General features: G+C 36.9%; 1 protein-coding gene across 1 annotated transcript; it reads right to left on the reverse strand.

Annotated features, from left to right (window-relative positions):
- Nucleotides 1-19,346: 19,346 nt before the first annotated feature.
- On the reverse strand, nt 19,347-20,537 carry LOC138330762 (uncharacterized). The gene has a single exon (XM_069278285.1). The coding sequence runs from the start codon at nt 20,535-20,537 to the stop codon at nt 19,347-19,349; it is 1,191 nt and encodes a 396-aa protein (XP_069134386.1).
- Between the last annotated feature and the right edge of the window lie 272 nt (nt 20,538-20,809).

The following is a 20,809-nucleotide window of genomic DNA, read 5'->3' on the forward strand; positions in this document are numbered from 1 at the left end:
TGTAAATCACCTTTCCAAAAAAAGGTGTCACGAACGCATATAAAATGGCTAATTACACACTGTTAAATGCGATGTACATTTAGAAAAATAAATAAAAAAGATGAATGTACAATTTACCGATTGTTTCTATTCCGGTATCCATGAATGACAATCTTTGGATTTATAGAATTTTCCATGAATTGGCATATATTTTGACATATATCAAGTTTTTACCTGCTTACTAATGTGCTGTTTACAAATGGATTGTCTTTCTCGATATTCTTTTACAAGATTTTGTCATATGGTATGAAACTTTTCTAATTCCATTGCAACTTTCATACTCCAGTACTATTTACAGAAAGTGTTATATTCAGTAACATATGATATACAACTCAATGTAATATGTAATAATGATTTTTGCCATTTTAATTATCTAATATACATTAGTATAAGCAAACAAAATAACCCATCATTCGAAAGCTCTTACAAAGCAAAAGTGAATTTAAAAGCTCACAAGTAGCCTGTTAAAAAATTCAAGATAGATGGACTTACTTAGATTTACTTATAGATGTTTTATTGCATGAGCCGGACAATGGCCATGAGGCAAAACATTTGCAAAAGAGGTGGCATTCTTATTGATTTATTTAAGTATTTTCTCTCTCCGGAGGGGAATTGTTTGAAATAAAAAAATTAAATGATCACAAATAAAAAAAAAATCGATTCCAATAGTCTGTGCCAATTATCACGTTCGTTTCCCTATTAATATGTGTCGAAATATTCTGATGTTCAAGGAGTGGCATTACATGGAATGATACTGTAATTCATGGTGTGAAAGCTGTTGTAGCCAGGTGATTCACAGTTCAACTGCCTGTCTCACACTGTTCCATCAACTCATGCTGCAATTTCATTTTACGGTCCATGGCAGAGATGTGACGGGCTACACGTTCAGCTTTTATGTTGTAGGATGTCCCACCCCTACCTAAACCCACGTTTTGTTGGAGCATATCAATGGACACCATCATCATAAAAACCTGTAATATTTGGACATTTCAAAAGCGTGCGGGTTATCTTTGCATATATGAAACAGAACTAAAACTACCATTTCTGTCCACCTTTATGTAAATATCTTAGAGTTGCATGAGCTTGACAAACTAGCCTACTGACAATTTGTACAATTTTTTCTTCTACAGAAGTCCAATACAAGTCTTATTTACTCTTTTTGTCTGACACTTCGAAGTATTTTTGATAGAAAATGTTGTTTTTTTAAAGATAGTCTGGAAGTGTTCATACGGGAGTCACATCATTGACAGTAACATTCAAACTTAAACAGAATATTCTAAGTTGTTTTTTTCTTCGCTGATTTAAGTTAAATGTTGCCATGTATTTTTTTTTAATTACTTCAGACACATTAACTTTAACTTTAAAATCGGTCAGCAGTAGGACTTGTTTCCCCTTTCAAATACTAGTAGTGTTACTTAACCCCTATTGCGGTTTTATTAACTGAGTTGTTATTCATTTAGAAGCTGTGTGGTATGACTTTCTCCCTTCAATGGTCCATAACGGCGCCGGTTGATGATGAGTTGCTGTCGTCTGCTCGTAGTAATCTTTGATCGAGGAATGCCCTACACGTAATACGTAAGGCTGATGAGGGACTTTATATTGATTAGTCGCCACTCTTGTTCAGAAATACACAAAAAATATCTATCTCACCGACTTACCGAAACTTTTAGAAAAGTTTTACATATCTCTTATCAATTATTACACTTTAAAGTGAACGATAAGTGTACAAAAATTAAATTTATAATTCAAGTGAACAGCACCGTCACACAGGTAATTTGGACCACTATTACCTAATAAATCTGTGATCAGTAATAACAATGGTGTTCGATAGAGTATCGACTTTGTCTTTTACAGTTTCTTCATTTCCGGTTCCTGTTGATTTTCCGACGACTCCCGCAGTTACGTCAATATCTGGACGTTACATATCATATTGTGATGCTATTGTACCGATTGACCTAAATGTCATGTCAAACATAAAATCTATATACAGAGTAATGACTTTCTCTTTATAAATTGTCAATCTAATATATATACATGTTGATATGGAATCGATGTGAGTTTTGCTGAGTTCTATGGAATGTATTAGATAATCTAGATTTAAGTGAATGCTAATTATCCTTACATCTGCGAGACATCGATATTTATTACAAGCTCAATAACTGCTAAATATGAATAGCAACGTATCAAATTATAGTCCAGCTAATGAAGGCAAAGTCTTGATTGCTTCATCAGAATAATTATCATTATTCTATTTAACCTTTGTTATTTTTTTTTCTATTTATGCTAGATATTCATACAATAATGAAATTAGTTTTGTATTTGCATTTTAAAAATGCTGGTACGCTATTTGTATCATAGATAGTCTCTAAAACTAGAGGTATCAATGTAATTGTACATCTTAATATAGGTAAAACCTTAACACTAACACAGTTCACCTGAGAACGTAGTACTATTAAAACGTTTGTTTTCTATAGTACCCATATCATAACATTTCTAAGAGAGTGAAAATGCTTTTAAAACAAACACGCGCACGATACAAGCTACTGGTGAAAGCCCTTCTGATCAGCCACATTAACTGATAGCGACCGTCCACTCCAGATTAAACAAAGTTGGTTAAACTTCCCAAACAATCACCACTGTTTATACAAAACATCTACAATGTCCATGTGATGACAAGTTCATATAAAAATATGTTGTGTAAGTTCCTTAAGCTGTGGGTTTTGGTTCGATCGATCATGTTTACACCCCAACTTTATATAAGAGATGACCATCTAATCCCCTTTGCTTTACATCTCACTTTCTTAATTCCATAATTTCCATTGAACACTACCGAACATGTTTGAATAATTCATGACGTCATTGTACCATTGTCTGAAATTAGATCAATAAAAATCGATTTTTGACACTAGTGTCACATATATCTGTCTTCTCACAATCGAGCGGACATTTCACATTTTAATGTCTTCTAATAGACCGGAAGTATTCACCGATTTGAACTTTGAGCAATGTCGTCAGACTAAGGCTATTATTGTCGATCACTTCCGTTTCTATCTGTCTACAATGTTATAATATTAATAACCGGATATAGATCAGTTATATCCACAGGCTTTCAGTTCCGGTCCCACACAATATAGCCTACTATAGCCTTTGTCTATAAGAATTGAACACGTACTCCGCTGTGTCAGGTCACATTATATTTCTGTCTATTGTCAGGGACGTCGTGGGCCGACAATGTACACTCCATCTTGAAAACAATCGATGATGGACGCACGTTCACGACATAGGGTTCACTAGTCAAGCTAATTTCTTAATTTTCTCCTACAAGATTATACCTTGGCGTCTAAGGTAGTGAAACAATGCTAGCCTAGAGGCTGAGATAACCCGATAACGCCATGTCTGTCCAAAGTCTCGTTTCATCCCGCGGGATTTTGCGTGATTAATATAAACATGGCAATATCTTAAAATATAGAACTTGTCTTATTGCGTCGGATGTTCTATCAAATTTATATGTTTCCTCGGGCAGAATTCCTGTAATGTTCTTTTAGAGGATAAACGAATTAAGATATGGGGAAATTTCGTTTCCAATCAAACAAATGAATGATGCTGTCCTACAAAGAACGTGATGACTTATACCTGTGCACTGAATTCGTCTTACAAGTTTAACTGTTAGGTGATCCAATCTCCCTAGCTAAATACAAATAAATCTTTTAACGTTGTACTGTGAGCAGTGTCAGATATTTTAGCAAATGGCGTATCGAAAAGGGTTAAATTTCGTTTTTTGCTCTCTGACTTATTCTTCTCTTTGACAGCAATCCAAAACACTTCGGAGAACGCATGAATACCATCAAATCAATAGCTTGTTCGACTGTATTAATTTAATGTGTCATTTTTCTTTAAAAAGAAAGATTTTCATAATTAAATTTAATCAAAATGACGTATTCTCTTGATGTGGAAAACCCCCTACGGGTTTTGGTATTTTCTGAACGCTTGAAATCACGACATTCTTAAAGGATTCTTATTTTTATGAAATTAAACAGACACCAGGCAAGCCCAAACTTATTGTCAGGTTTCATAGCACGGTGTTCACTATAGTTTATGACTCTATTAGTTATCTGATTAAGAAATATGTATAATGTAGCGTATTTTCCATTGAGTGTATTTGAAATATGGAACAAAAGAATTAAACATCCTGTCTAAGTTACTAACTCAATATGAATTCAGTAATAGGCCTATACCGAATCGATATATGTTTTATTGTATCAGTATCCTTGTATTGGCCATTTCCTACTAGCTATTTGCAGCACTGACGTAGGTGATCACGTGACCCGGGCACGTGCTGGCATATACACATTGTAAAATGAAAAATGTATAACTTGTTACAAAGTTGTGCAGAATAGTCGTATTTCCAAGTACAACACGTTAATATTAAATACTGTTTGCCTTACAACTGACAATTCAGCATTTCTAGGTTGTATTGGCGACACGTGCTATAGCCAGTTCCACGATTATAATACCTCATATTATAAGTATTATTGTGGTTTTTTTTTAAATAACCAAACAAAGAACCAGATGCCATTTTTTTTTTTAAATCGAACTTTTCAAAGGCTATATTGTTCGCAGCTTTTTTATAATTTTGTATTGAGTCTGTCATCATGAAAACGAGTGCCTTCTTTTGATCTATACAACATGGACACAGTTCCGAAATTGATTTTCAATACATTACAGAAAACTGTTGAGCAGAAGTGGGTAAGAGAAGCGAAGTAGTTAACAAGTTATTTTAGATTTTAGGTGTCTTTTTCGGACATTTACGTGTACTTATTAATGTTAAAATGCATATTTTGGCAAAAATTCGAAATTGCTTGATAAATAAAAAACACTATGGTATATAGTTTGTTTGAGAATTCCTTAAATTTAAAAGAAATGTCAGTTAACAAGTCTTGGTTAATCAAGTTAAATGGGTTTTAAGCCTTGAGATGTAACAAAACAGAACTATTGCATTTGGATGTCATTTTATTCCGTAATATGATACTGTAAATCGGACAAACAGATATTATAGTGACAAATTTCCTAGGTTATATATACACATACTTTTATCAAAGAACTCTTTTTGAAGTCAATTACAATTGTTGTTAACTACTTAATTTGGACATGCAACTTTGTTACAATTTGTATGTATTTTTTAATTTCAATTTATTAACTTCTTGATATCATGGATGAAAGTGTGTTTGTTTTAATATTGATAACTTGTAATGTCTGAGAGATGTGTAGGTATGTCTACTGAGTGCATGGTGAGATTACAGGGAGCTGTGGATACATTATTTTCAACATTTACTAGCTATATAGTTGTTAAATAAATTTAATTTAATTGAAAGAATTTTGTTTCTTCTCTTTTCATTCTGTAAATCCATTCAAGCTCATGGATAGAACTAAATTCTGAAACAAAATGGTAAACACATGATCACTTAAAGACAAATTGTGGCAATTTATAATAAATGTACTTATTTGGTAAATGTTACTTGATGCGAGACTGAATGGACTTTGTAAATGACAACACACATTGCAAAAACAAATATATGGAAGATGTTCTTGAAGTAAGACTTAAGGAATCAACAGAGAGTACAGAGACAACTACAGAACTGAAACAAAGCAGATTTTGTGGCATCCTGTAAATCCAAATAAAAAATAAACAAATTATTATCAAAAATGTCAACATTTTCTTTCTATGTCTCAGACATTTTAGAGAATTCACAAAACACTCCCAAAGTCTACTTGATGCCATAATATAGGTATTGATATTACAATCATTGATGCTTATGATGCAATGATATACATATTATACAGTTGTTTCTGATATTAGCTGTATGTCGTATATAAAATGCCCTAAAAGTTTTATGTCGCGGAAAAAAATGCCCTTTTTTTGCCCAGCGCCCTGCCCTTTTCAAATCCTAGCTGGAACACTGATATATCAAATAGGACATTAATTATTTTGCCAGCGGATTGGTTTCTCGTCGTAGAATACTGAAACTTCCGGTTTATTATGATTTCCGTTGCCTGGTAAAATTTAACTTCCGGCACACCCTTACTACTAATCAGACTATCTATGATAATTTAGCAAAATAACTCATTCGAATGAAGCTACAAACAATAGGATTGCAACCTTTAATGTAATAAAATGAATAGTTCATCGAATTTCTAGAAATAGCAAATTAAGATGTAATAAAGTATTAGATTTTGCATTAAACCTTTTTCTTGTTTATGCATTATGAATGCACATTGAATGAAGAAGCAATAACTTATAAAAGAAAATACCCTTCCACGTCCGTTTATCATTGCAGTGGCTGTGTAAAAGCTAACTTTTGTGCATATCACGTTGAAATACTACTAAATGCCGAGTTTTACATGGAAGGGTCTTTTGATAATGCCGACGTGTCCCTTTATTTAAGATGCTTTATTTTTGTTTAAATTCAAATCGTAGCTTGCTTTATTGAAATTTATAGTTCCCTTTATCTTCATTAAAAGTACACAATGTGAAGAATCAAACAAGACAGAACTAAATCGAGTTCAAATGTAACTTCAATCATGTATGACGAAAAAACATAAGGCGAAAAAATTGATGCCAGTCTAACGTTGTTCAGGGAGCTCTCGGCGAGGAATATTTCAAAATTTCATTGACGTTCATGTCGGTTATTCGTTAATGATTTCACAATTTTGTCACATCAATCTGGGTGATGTGATGGATATTTAAGAAAGTCTAAACGTTTAATATCTCCCATATTGAATACTATCAGGACGTTTTGGTATGTTACTCATATTAATTTGAAAATTAGAAATATAGACAGTTTGTTTTGCCGAATAGAAATACTGAAAAAACGGTGAACAGTTTGCGTTAACTAATGGTTTAAAGCTTTTAACTCAAAATCGAAGCAACAGGACTAAAATACGATAACAGCGAGGCCAGCCACCGACATTTCACAAACAGTTTTGACAGGCTTGACTGAACCAAAACCAAAAGGAATCCGGAGAATAATGTGTAAATAATCACACAATTAATTTGAATATCCCTTACGAGACTGCATGATTTGAAGAATACAATGCTAAAGATATCTCCATCAAACAGCAGCTGTTTAGATATTGTATGGTTATCAAAATGAATTGATGTTCCACCAATTGTATCTCACATAGAAGCTATATTTTACACTATCTACGTACTCACTGTGTTCAGAAATGGACTGATCTACTAAGTATTTAATATACTGATCATTATATTGGTCGTAATGGATTGTAATAGCTTGAGTAAGGCATTGGTAGTGGATAATGTCAGTAAAAAGGGCTACCAGTTTATCAGTTTACCTTAGTAATTTTATCGAAGACATTGTCAATATACACCTCTAAAATCTATATGTGTTAGATATTATCAGTTTTTATATATTTTTTTCATAAACTTCCCATACATCATTATCTTGAACACTTCATATAAAAATGAGTTTTGAAATTAAATATTTCATTACAATCAAATTATTTAATTTCATTGTTTTATATTATTGTAATTAAATGGCTAGATATGTATAGACTATCCGATTAATAGTTGTGTGTATAGTGGTCAAATATTAATTGATATTTATTGTAAGTTGTATTTTGTTATTGTTCCTTATCAGGGATGATGTTTTAAGGGCAATTCTACATTATATAGATTTATGGTGTCTTTACATAGTTGTTTCAATTAATTAACCTTTTTATTCTTTTTAAACATTGTTAATCTAAGAATCGAGAGAAGCCTTTTTTCAATACCAGTGAAATATATAGCATTTCGCGGAATTTGCTTTCGCAATTATATTTTTAACGTTTTTATTTCGATTCTTATTGTGCATGATATATGTACATGAAAAAGGCAAACACTTGGGAAGCAAATGCATTATCCCTTGTAGATATACAGACAGTATATACTGGGTCAGTAATGAATATCTTACAGGGTGACTAGGACAAAGATTACACCATTCCTTCATTTTACCAAAGTGATGGACACACATAAGGAAATGCACCATCTGTTAAATAATTCCAAAGAACGGAAATAAAGAAAATCTGTGTTTTCCTAAAGCCATTCAACAAAAGCAGCAGTACGCAATGGCATATAAAAAAAACTTTAGGCTCCATATTCTGCACTTACACAATAATGACGCGTAGGAAAATCTATTCGTATGCAATACCATTTTAGGAATGGATTGTCTGGTACTGACAGCTTTTTTCAAAAGGTTGAAGCAAAAATGCAAACCGTGATCGATAAACTCAAAGCAAATATAATTGTACTGCATGTTTAATATCATGTAATGGGTTTTCGTGATAGCACGATTTAAATACCTTTAGTTCTGTCGTATGAGCGCTGGTTGTGTTATGGTTTCTCAAGTTGTACTATTAGCCCTCCATCTGTATCAGGTAGTGGTGGTGTAGATGTACTGGTCATAGTTCAATTATTGTTTACTGTTCACATAAAAAAACAAGTCGAATATCTGTACTTCCCAATAAATTAAGATGTACCATGAAACTGCTATCTCATTACCGACCAATTAGAGTTTGTTTGCCACTCATAAAATCGGTTAAGTATCAAAGGATTATGATCCCTATATAGACTATTTCTTTTTGTTTTCTAATGGGATATTTCTATGTGATATAAACATCCATTTATATCTTAATTTTAAAACACATGGACACACACCATTAATAACAAACAAACAGTGTGTCTATAAGGCTTATGATTCGTTCAAACTCAACCAATTTAATACATAAATTTCAAAAAAGGAATAAGTCGGTAAGAGGATAACACATTAAGGTATAATCTTGTATGGGTCTCTCTTACGGAGTATGAGTGGATGAGTTTTGCTTATCACCACAACACAAACCTTGCGGAGTGTTGACAGTCAATATATTTCAGGAAGGTCGAAACATCACTGTCCACTTGACATTCATATTTGATTATTTTTTGGTGATTTTTAAGAGGTTTGGAGACACGGATATAATAATGCGTCACAATGATACTCATGATGTCATCGTCCACAATGACCATGGCTTGTATTGTTGACGTGACGTCAATATTTAGCATTTACCCCTTCTAATTCGTTTTAGCTTTTGTATGTAAGTCTATTATTTGACTTTCAAAATCATCGACGCCCTTATCCCGTGTCATTACTCGTTCATGCTGTGCTGTATAATTTCTTGAATGAATTAATTTTCTCATTTTTATAGTTCAGTTTTAATACGCTAATGAATATTTAGCGTCGATACAAATTCAATTTCAACAAATTTTATTGACATATTATTTACAGTCAAGAGGACTAGACAGCAGGCAAGGCCTATCTAAGTCTTCTCCTCGATACAAATGGATCAGGCAGCCGGGTGACTGAGAAATTTATATGTCCCAGCATAGTACCAAAAACCAATTTCGAGTTGGAAAGGTGATTGTAAGGAAATGACCACAGGTCAATTTTGTGTCTCCACACCCACCTAAAAACCTCTAAACCTATCCTTAAATGGCCAATACTGTTAATATCTAAACCACCCCAAACGAATGAATCAAATCCAGACACAGCAGCTATGGCACAGAACACACACAACAATCACATACCACTTTTAAGACAACTTGCACCATAGTGATACTGTATTATCCTACAAAACAAACTCATCAAATACCACGTTTAAGATAAATGCGTTTTTTGACGAACTGTGACGAACGATTATCTATTGTTTGTTCTTATTCAAAGATTAGAATACGTCATTTCAATCCGATTTATGTGACAATCAGCCATTCAACAGCGCGCTTTAATTATCTGTTAAATACACATTCACACATCTCCCTGTGTTCAATGATGCATGGAGTAACGACTTTACTCATATTTAGTCAGTTTCTCGTGTTCAATGATGTATATAGTGGTAATTAGAACACTATTTGTTATTTTACGATGAAAATTAATTATACAGTGCACTAACTATGTCAATCAAATAAGTCTTCCACTGTGAAATGTACATTTCCGTGCTAAGAACACTAACATCATTCAATTAAGTGTACGCGGGAAACAATGCTGATTAGAAACCGACATGGTTAGTAAGTTTGGGAATAATTTACAGTGTGTCTGTTCTGTGTGGAGTGTATAATACAGCCATGCAAACACTTATATCAGAACGAAATGAAAGTCAATATGAAGAAGACACACATACACTTTTATAGCATTTTTGTGTTACATGCTTTGTCCTAGGAGAAGTGTAAAACTTGGCTTCCAATTATGGAATAAGTACACGAAGAATAAAGCCTCCATGTCTCAAAATCTTATTTTTGTCCCATTACAATATAATAAAAGAATGGATCGAGGTTTTTACAGCTATTATACTAAGAAATTTCAGGAGGAATTATTTTGTACTCCTTTCTGAAGGGCTTAAACATACGGCTTCTGAAAAAAAAATCAAAAACGTATACGTTGTTGAAGTTCATTGGGTAAATAGTTGCAGTGGCATAATTTGATTGTTGTTACGGTGACCTAATTTTCATAAAAATACATGATTTTACACTTTGTATAGTATTTCTGTTATATCTGAAACAATACTGGTGCGATGTGCTTCTCCTGAAAAATTATCTACTATCGACTATGTAATGATATTTTGATAGATTGATACAATCCCACGTGCGTCAGGTAAATAAACAGGGATATATCGCTACATGAATTTAATGTTTTGTTTATCAACACGAGGCTTGCCGAGTAATAACCCACGAAGATTGAGGTCCATTGAAAGACCTATGTTTGATTAATTTTGTTACAAAAACAAAATGAATGAAATAATAGTTTTCGGAGAAGAATTTTCAATGTGACATAATCATGGATGAGTAAACTTAACATCAAAATTGACAATGTTACCAACAATGTACTCATGGCGCCCATAATTCAGATTCAAATGGTCTGCACGCGCAATGTATATCACCCATACATGTATCAGTCATATCCTAGAAAGAGGAATCTTCCACGGTCCAAACTGATGACAAATCACCATATGGTAGTCGTAAAAATGTAGTCATGAGATGTGTCTGTATATCGATATATCATAAGTCACATTCCTATCAGTAGAAGTTGTGCACACTTACCAATGCCCTTGTACCTAAAACATGAAATGAAGAACTTCAGTCATAAGTGATATCTCCTTGTATTTCTGACTCTAGCTTTTTAGTAAAAGTAGAATAGTTCGCATAGTAGTCAGTAAAATTCTTAACTTAACGTAACCATAGCTAGGATCTCCGAGAGGGTATCGGACGTGAAATCGTCCGTAGAATGTGACTAGCAGACAATGACACTCGGGCAGGAGCAATATACAATCAACTACAAGTCCATCAACAACTCATCAATTATTAAATCACAGACCTGATATGATCCCGTTCACGTGTCCAACTCTGACAAATTGTGGAGGGAATGTGAGAGACATTAATCTCAGTGCTTTGCTTCTTGACAATTTCCCCGGACGACCTTTGTGATTGTCTCGTACTGTTCAAACAGTTTGTCCGAAATCAGTTGTCCCTCGAGAAAACCATGTCTTATAGATATAAAAATCCATTTATGAAGCGATTTTGATTATAAGGATTCCTAAGATAAAGTGTTTTGAATAGCGATGCATATCTATGTTGAAATTTAGCATTATCACAGAAAATGGGTATTTTATATTTCGGTTGTAGTTATTATTTGATCCTTAATTTTTTAAAAATCCAATATACATGTATCATCAGTATGATTATGGTTTTAAAACTCTTTTGAAATTTACGAATATGCAATTCTTTATCAAAAGCAGACTTCCAATTACAGCTTTGTTTATGCATCTTGAAAGTTAATTTCATTTTTGTGAAGAAAAGCTTCAAATTGCTATATATTCAAGCTTGATGACTTGTACCATGACTCCTTGCATGCCAAATATAATTATGATGAAACTTATAAATTACAATGGATGTACTGTCCTCTGTATTTGTTGGAAGAAGGAGAAGAACGAGGAGGACGAGAAGAACGAGGAGGACGAAAAGAATGACGAAGATGAGGAGGAGGAGCAGCAGCAGTATACTGACGTAAACGGCGACGAACCAATGACGATGACATCAACGATGAGTATCATCACCATAAAAATGTACTATCAACGTAGATATATGTCATCTTATTTAACTTTAAACCCCATAAAAAGATGTATGTAAATCTAAAACCCATTTTGATTCTCACGTTCAAGATTGTTTGGTATCTCTAACAGGTATCACCGCACATATTACCAATGCAGGTTAAATAGTCCGATAAGTCATCAGCACATCCTGGTGAGGGTGTCAGACTGTATTCTCTTTCAAAACTTATCTTTTCTGGCAAAGCGTATTATTATATATTAGTTACTTCTTAAGCTGCTAAATACGAATAAAACACTATCAATGCAGAGGAAAGAGAGCAATGGACTTGATACCACTTGCGGACATACTGTACTGAGGGTCAATATGGTGATATGAGAGCAGCGCCTATTCGATCAGTTCCATAATTGAATTATCATGTGTGGTTACGCCTGAGGGACTTTCTCTTCCTTTGTCCTGTTGTTCTTCTCTCTTCTGCCTTCAACACGTCCGCTCCACGTTGTCATACCTAAATATGTCGCTAGGTGGCAGTTTGGTTGTTGTCTTACCTAAATATGTCGCTAGGTGGCAGTTTGATCGTTGTCTTACCTAAATATGTCGCTAGGTGGCAGTTTGGTCGTTGTCTTACCTAAATATGTCGCTAGGTGGCAGTTTGGTTGTTGTCTTACCTAAATATGTCGCTAGGTGGCAGTTTGATTGTTTTCTCACCTAAATACGTTCGCTAAGTGGCAGTTTGATTGTTGTCTTACCTAAATATGTCGCTAGGTGGCAGTTTGATTGTTGTCTTACCTAAACATGTCGCTAGGTGGCAGTTTGATTGTTGTCTTACCTAAATATGTCGCTAGGTGGCAGTTTGATTGTTGGCTTACCTAAATATGTCGCTAGGTGGCAGTTTGATTGTTGTCTTACCTAAATATGTCGCTAGGTGGCAGTTTGATTGTTGTCTTATCTAAATACGTCGCTAGGTCGCAGTTTGGTTGTTGTCTTACCTAAATATGTCGCTAGGTGGCAGTTTGGTTGTTGTCTTACCTAAATATGTCGCTAGGTGGAAGTTTGATTGTTGTCTTACCTAAATATGTCGCTAGGTGGCAGTTTGATTGTTGTCTTACCTAAATATGTCGCTAGGTGGCAGTTTGATTGTTGTCTTACCTAAATATGTCGCTAGGTTTGGGTCTACTATTTCGCTTGGCAGTTTGTTGTTGTCTTACCTAAATATGTCGCTAGGTGGCAGTTTGATTGTTGTCTTACTTAAATATGTCGCTAGGTGGCAGTTTGGTTGTTGTCTTACCTAAATATGTCGCTAGGTGGCAGTTTGATTGTTGTCTTACCTAAATATGTCGCTAGGTGGCAGTTTGGCTGTTGTCTTACCTAAATATGTCGCTAGGTGGCAGTTTGGTTGTTGTCTTACCTAAATATGTCGCTAGGTGGCAGTTTGGTTGTTGTCTTACCTAAATATGTCGCTAGGTGGCAGTTTGATTGTGTGTCTTACCTAAATATGTCGCTAGGTGGCAGTTTGATTGTTGTCTTACCTAAATATGTCGCTAGGTGGCAGTTTGATTGTTGTCTTACCTAAATATGTCGCTAGGTGGCAGTTTGATTGTTGTCTTACCTAAATATGTCGCTAGGTGGCAGTTTGATTGTTGTCTTACCTAAATATGTCGCTAGGTGGCAGTTTGATTGTTGTCTTACCTAAATATGTCGCTAGGTGGCAGTTTGATTGTTGTCTTACCTAAATATGTCGCTAGGTGGCAGTTTGGTTGTTGTCTTACCTAAATATGTCGCTAGTGGCAGTTTGGTTGTTGTCTTACCTAAATATGTCGCTAGGTGGCAGTTTGATTGTTGTCTTACCTAAATATGTCGCTAGGTGGCAGTTTGATTGTTGTCTTACCTAAATATGTCGCTAGGTGGCAGTTTGATTGTTGTCTTACCTAAATATGTCGCTAGGTGGCAGTTTGATTGTTGTCTTACCTAAATATGTCGCTAGGTGGCAGTTTGGTTGTTGTCTTACCTAAATATGTCGCTAGGTGGCAGTTTGGTTGTTGTCTTACCTAAATATGTCGCTAGGTGGCAGTTTGATTGTTGTCTTACCTAAATATGTCGCTAGGTGGCAGTTTGATTGTTGTCTTACCTAAATATGTCGCTAGGTGGCAGTTTGATTGTGTTCTTACCTAAATATGTCGCTAGGTGGCAGTTTGATTGTTGTCTTACCTAAATATGTCGCTAGGTGGCAGTTTGATTGTTGTCTTACCTAAATATGTCGCTAGGTGGCAGTTTGATTGTTGTCTTACCTAAATATGTCGCTAGGTGGCAGTTTGGTTGTTGTCTTACCTAAATATGTCGCTAGGTGGCAGTTTGATTGTTGTCTTACCTAAATATGTCGCTAGGTGGCAGTTTGATGTGTTGTCTTACCTAAATATGTCGCTAGGTGGCAGTTTGATTGTTGTCTTACCTAAATATGTCGCTAGGTGGCAGTTTGATTGTTGTCTTACCTAAATATGTCGCTAGGTGGCAGTTTGATTGTTGTCTTACCTAAATATGTCGCTAGGTGGCAGTTTGATTGTTGTCTTACCTAAATATGTCGCTAGGTGGCAGTTTGATGTTGTCTTACCTAAATATGTCGCTAGTGGCAGTTTGATTGTTTTCTTACTAAATATGTTGCTAGCTGGCAGTTTGGTTGTTGTCTTACCTAAATATGTCGCTAGGTGGCAGTTTGATTGTTGTCTTACCTAAATATGTCGGTAGGTGGCAGTTTGGTTGTTGTCTTGCCTAAATATGTCGCTAGATGGCAGTTTGGTTGTTGTCTTACCTAAATATGTCGCTAGGTGGCAGTTTGATTGTTGTCTTACCTAAATATGTCGCTAGGTGGCAGTTTGATTGTTGTCTTACCTAAATATGTCGCTAGGTGGCAGTTTGGTTGTTGTCTTGCCTAAATATGTCGCTAGATGGCAGTTTGGTTGTTGTCTTACCTAAATATGTCGCTAGGTCGCAGTTTGGTTGTGTTCATAGTTACCATGGTAAGGAACACATGGCAGTAAACATGTGCATAATGAACGACACACAAGAATAAGGCGAACAAAAAAAACAACTTTTTTACAAAATTATGGCTATTGAATATGGTAAAAATTGAATATTTGGAAAATTTTGTGAAAGTATCATTTATCTAAATTCCTGTTTTTACCTAATCGTATTTTTTATTTTTATTTTGAGAATTAATTTTCCAGGTGTGGTAATATCAGCCAGCAGACGTCTATCAGTAAAATTGAACACCAATTTCTGATCAATATGAAATAAATTAATGCATGTTGTGACATATATAAACATGTAAAATAACATATGTAATGATATGGACTGTAATAAAATAGTAGGAATGTCAGTTCAGTTCTGTCTCCAATGTTTCTGGCATTGTCTTTCTCCCGGTGGAGTTGAAAGGTTCGCGTACCGAGGACTATATATAGTAATGCACTGCTCCAATCCTAAATTATTTATCCTTCTAATTATTGGATACGCCACATGATGAGTGCCGAAAAGTATGAAGCCAGTCACATTCTGGAGCATTAGTTCATGATTAAAGACTAAGGTAACTTGACCTTAAAGAAATTATAGATCATTTGTCATTTGTCATGCATACATATGCAATGCAGCCTCTCTGTGGTACAGAGTAAATTATGGATAAGAGTAACATGGCCGGTGTTTTATATGACCGTACTATGCCCATCTATTTTCAGTTTATCCCGTTATTATGTAATATGGTATAAATCATTATGATTGGTTGGTTGTTTAATTGCCCTAACGTTCCATTACAGTCAAGGTCATTTAAGGACGTTACATCGTTATGGATGTTAAGAACATTTAGCATTTATAGGTCATATGACAGCAATAATACACGTTAATGTTGCAAGTGATAGTGGTAGGCAGTATTAGTAGGTCACGTGACAAAAAAAAATCGTCAACATGACACGTGATAGGGGTAAACAATATAACTAGGTCATGTGACAGTGGAAATCGTCAATATGAACGTGATAGGGGTTACAGTATAAGTATGTCATGTGACAGTGGAAATCGTCAATATTACACGTGATAGGGTGTAGTGATTTGAGCCCTTAATTGCACGAACAAGATTTAACTCTTTGAATCCATTTATTGAACTAACCACATGTTACACAACTTCCGGTACTTGACACGCGCGCACGCGTATAATACTTAACCTGAGCTAAGCGAACCGAACCAATATTATAACATCTCCACTTTTTTCAAGGAAACAAAGTTATCAATTAACTCTTGAAAACACTAAAAACTTTACACATAGTAAACATTTAACCATGTCCATATCAATCAATTAGCCATGTCCATATTGATCAATCGACATATGTAACCAGCTATGCCTTAGCTAGAACTAAACAAAATCATCGAAACGCTTGGGTTTCACAACACATCTACCCGAGCGCGTAGTAATAGACTTGGATATTGAATTGTCACTGCGCGCAAGATCACGATCACGATCAGAGTCTAGCTCTGATGAACACTCATTGTCACAGTCTGAAATGTTCCTGTCCTTCAAAACATCCGCCGTGTTCCCAGGTGGGACATAAGGTTGGACTACTGGGTCTGGAATCACTTTGGACATTGGCTTGTCCAAAAGCACAGGGTTTCCAGCTCCCTGCATTACTTCGGAATCATCGACGAGCTTAGATCCGCGTCTGGTCAACAATAAGTGTCTTCGGTTCCTCCAGTAAACACCTTGTGATGTTCTGACCTGATAAGTTCGTCGTCTACGATTGGTCCTCTCGACGATCTCTTGTGAACTCCACAGTTTCTGGTTGTCAAGCTTGAGCTTAACTGTATCTCCAGGCTCGAGTTCAGGTAATGTACGCACTGCATTGTGACGATCATATTGAGCCTTGTACCGCTCCTTGTAACTTTTGACATGCTGATCAATACGTTTTTTACTTGGCCATTTTGGGTTCAGTGTTTTTGGAACAACTGGTACCGGGGTCCTTATCTGTCGTCCCATAATCAATTGACTTGGACTTGCCCCCATCGAGGCGATAGGTGGCGCCCTGTATGCCATGAGCGCCAAGAAGATATCGTCTTTGTGCCAGAATCCGTTTGGCAATCTTCATTCCGCTCTCCGCTTCCCCGTTTGCCTGAGGGTAGTGAGGACTAGTAAAAGTCTGAACGAAGTTATACTTCTCAGCAAATGTGCTGAATTCTTTCGCAGTAAACTGTCGACCATTATCAGACACTAGTTCCTCGGGAACTCCGAATCGCGCAAATATGTTCTTTAATTTGCCGATAACTTGGCCACTGGTTATATTTGATAGGTGGGCAATCTCGAGGAATCGTGAATAGTAGTCCATGACCACTAGGTAGCTTTCATTTCTGAAATCACAGAGATCTGCGGAGATCTTCTGCCAAGGTCTCTCTGGTAGAGCAGTAACCTTCAACGGTTCTTTCCTTTGGGTAGGGCTATGCTCCTGACAGAATGCACACTTTTCCACTATTTCCTTGAGATCCTTACCGATGTTGGGCCACCACACGCACGTTGCTGCACGTTCGCGACACTTGGTAATACCAAGGTGGCCTTCATGAAGTGTTTCCAGAATTTCTTTCTGTAAACAGCCAGGTATAACGATCCTCTGTCTGTAAAGTAGCAATCCGTTTGAGACGGACAGTTCATTCCGCACTGCAAAATAGCCTTCCATATCCTGTATAGAGTTTTCGCGATCCGGCCATCCAGTTTTAGTAAGGCTCAACGCTTTCGCAAGCTGTGGATCTTCTACTGTAGCTTGTCGTATCCGAGTCAGTTTGCGGTCTGAAATCGGCCATGTTGATTCAACCAAGTCTACAAACATTTCCACCTCATCATCTGATGGAACCTCAGATATCTCGAGAGGGCTCCTCGACAAAGTATCCGGAACAACCAGGAGCTTCCCTGGTACATGTTCTGCTATCGGAGTAAATCTCCTCAGACGCATGAGGAGTCGTTGACATCTCAGAGGTGTCCTGTCTAGGTCCTGATTGTTGATAAGTGGCACTAGAGGTTTGTGATCAGTGAACAATTTGAAAGACTCTAGTCCTATCAAATAACGCTCGAATTTCTCGCAGGCCCACACAGACGCTAAACACTCCTTTTCAATCTGCGCATACCGTGACTCAGCAGGAGTTAGGGTGCGAGAGCAGAATGCTACTGGCTTGAGCTCATCTCCATCCTTTTGGAATAGTGCAACACCCAGGCCATAACTGCTGGCGTCAGCACTGACAAACGTTGGTTTGTCTGGACCATAAAATGTCAATGTCGGAGTACTGGTCAGCTTCTCCTCGAATGCTCCTTGCTGATTAGGAGTCCACTGCCATACAACATCAGACTTCAAGAGGTCTGTCATGGGGCGTAGTATTGTCGACAGGTCTGGAATAAACCGTCCTAGGTAATTTATCATACCAATGACTCTCCGTAGCTCAGTAAGGTCTTTTGGTGGTTCGAGTCCCCTAATAGCTTCAACGCGACTGGGGTTAACGCTGATCCCATCTCCGCTGACCACGTGGCCAAAATATTCCAGTTTTGACCTCCCAAACTCACATTTTTCCTTGTTAAGCTTAAGGCCCGATTCTCTTATCCTGTCCAAAACTTTGGCTAGACGTTCATCGTGTTCCTCTTGTGAGCTTCCATAGATTAACGTATCGTCGATGATTGCCTTGACTCCTCCAAACCAGTCAACATTTCTGACATCTTGCGCTGGAAGATCTCAGGTGCCGATGTAATGCCGAAGGGGACACGACGAAACGCGAACCGTCCAAAAGGAGTTATAAAGGTAGTGAGCCGACTACTTCAATATCCAAAGGGACTTGATAAAATCCACTGCTGGCATCTAACTTAGAGAATATTTTAGCTCCAGCTAGCTTAGGAGCTATATCTTCTAGAGTTGGTAGCATGAAGTGTTCTCGCATCACAGCTTCATTAAGTTTTTTGAGATCCACACATATTCGGATCTTCCCAGACTTTTTCACCACTGGAACCATGGGGGCACACCAGTCTGTTGGTTCTGTCACCCTTTCTATGATACCATCTTTTTCCATGCGACTAAGTTCAGTTTTCACCTTTTCCAGTAATGGGAATGGTATTCGCCTTGAGGCACTGACGCAATAGGGAAGAGCATGGTCCTTGAGTTTAATACTCACTGGTTCACATGCCAATAATCTTGTTGTTCCAAAAAAAGTCGTCCGTTATTACCTCCACTCTCACCACTAGCCCCATTTGATGCGCGACATTCCGTCCGAGTAAATTGCTAGAACTTGATCCCTCCAACACGCAGACTGGAAACTTGAATTGTCTCCCCTTCAATTTAACTACACAGTCAAATTTCCCTTCTGAGGGAAGTACCTTTCCTCCTGAACCCTGGAGTATTGAGCCAGTGGGGGACAACTTTGGTCTAGGGTAAAGTTTATTATATGTCGCTTGAGATATTACGCTGGTGTCTGCTCCAGTGTCTATCTTAAATGTTGTTGGGGTATTTCCTACCTTGAGGGTAACTTTCCATGCCTTTTCATGACTGTAGCATGATGTTATGGCTCCCAGAAAGAACTCGTCCCTCTCTGTCACTTCCTTTACGTCCTTTTTAGTCCGACAACAACACGCGAAGTGATCCATTTTGTTACAAGCTCTACATCGCCTTCCTATAGCTGGACATTTATTCTGTCCGTGCGTACGAGCACAGCGCGAGCAGGTACCCCTATCATTGTGAGAATGTTTATTGTATTGGTGACCTTGGGCCTGTTGATGGGTACTTGGGTTGTTTTTCTTTTTAGATGGTCTCCCCTTTTTCACCTCTTCAACATGCTTATGACCCCCTTGATCTCGAACCTGTGACTTTACCAATTCTGCTTGCCTAGCAGTTCGAATGGCAGTCTCCAAAGTCAAATCTGCTTTCATCTGTAGTTTTTCAGAAATATTCCGGTCAGAAAGTCCGATTACTACCCTATCCCTCACAAACTCGTCCTGATCTGAGAAGTTACAATGTTCGGCAATTTCATACAATGCCATAACAAATTCCTCGACAGATCCCCCGGGTGCCTGTGACCGCTGATGAAAACGTGCTCGTTCGTGGATTATGTTTCGTTTTGGAATGAAATAATTGTGAAATTTCTCGATCACTTTGTCATATTTATCCTCGTCACCCGCGACATCGAATACCAATGTCTTAAATACATGCTCGGCCTGACTGCCCATAGCGTAAATTAATGCACTTATCTGTACTGCATCATCATCCTTGTGTAGTTTGGTTGCGGTCCTGTAGCGCGCGAACCTTGTGCTCCAATCTTGCCACCCGCTTGGACGGCTAAAATCGAACTTTTCTGGGGCCTGGAACTTTGCCATCTTGATTGATCGATGTTGTAGTTCCTATTATATCACCAGAAAGTCACCACACTTGTTCATTCTGACATGTACACCATGTTGTGATTTGAGCCCTTAATCACACGAACAAGTGTAAACTCTTTGTATCCATTTATTGAACTAACCACATGTTACACAACTTCCGGTACTTGACACGCGCACGCGTATAATACTTAACCTGATCTAAGCGAACCGAACCAATATTATAACATAGGGGTTACAGTATAAGTAGGTCATGTGACAGTGGAAATCGT

This window comes from Argopecten irradians, chromosome 9 (assembly GCF_041381155.1).
Source record: "Argopecten irradians isolate NY chromosome 9, Ai_NY, whole genome shotgun sequence".
NCBI lineage: Eukaryota > Metazoa > Mollusca > Bivalvia > Pectinida > Pectinidae > Argopecten > Argopecten irradians.

What these genes read in the sequence shown, in the direction of transcription:
- LOC138330762 (XM_069278285.1), bottom strand. Translation starts at nt 20,537, where the DNA reads ATGGCAAAGTTCCAGGCCCCAGAAAAGTTCGATTTTAGCCGTCCAAGC.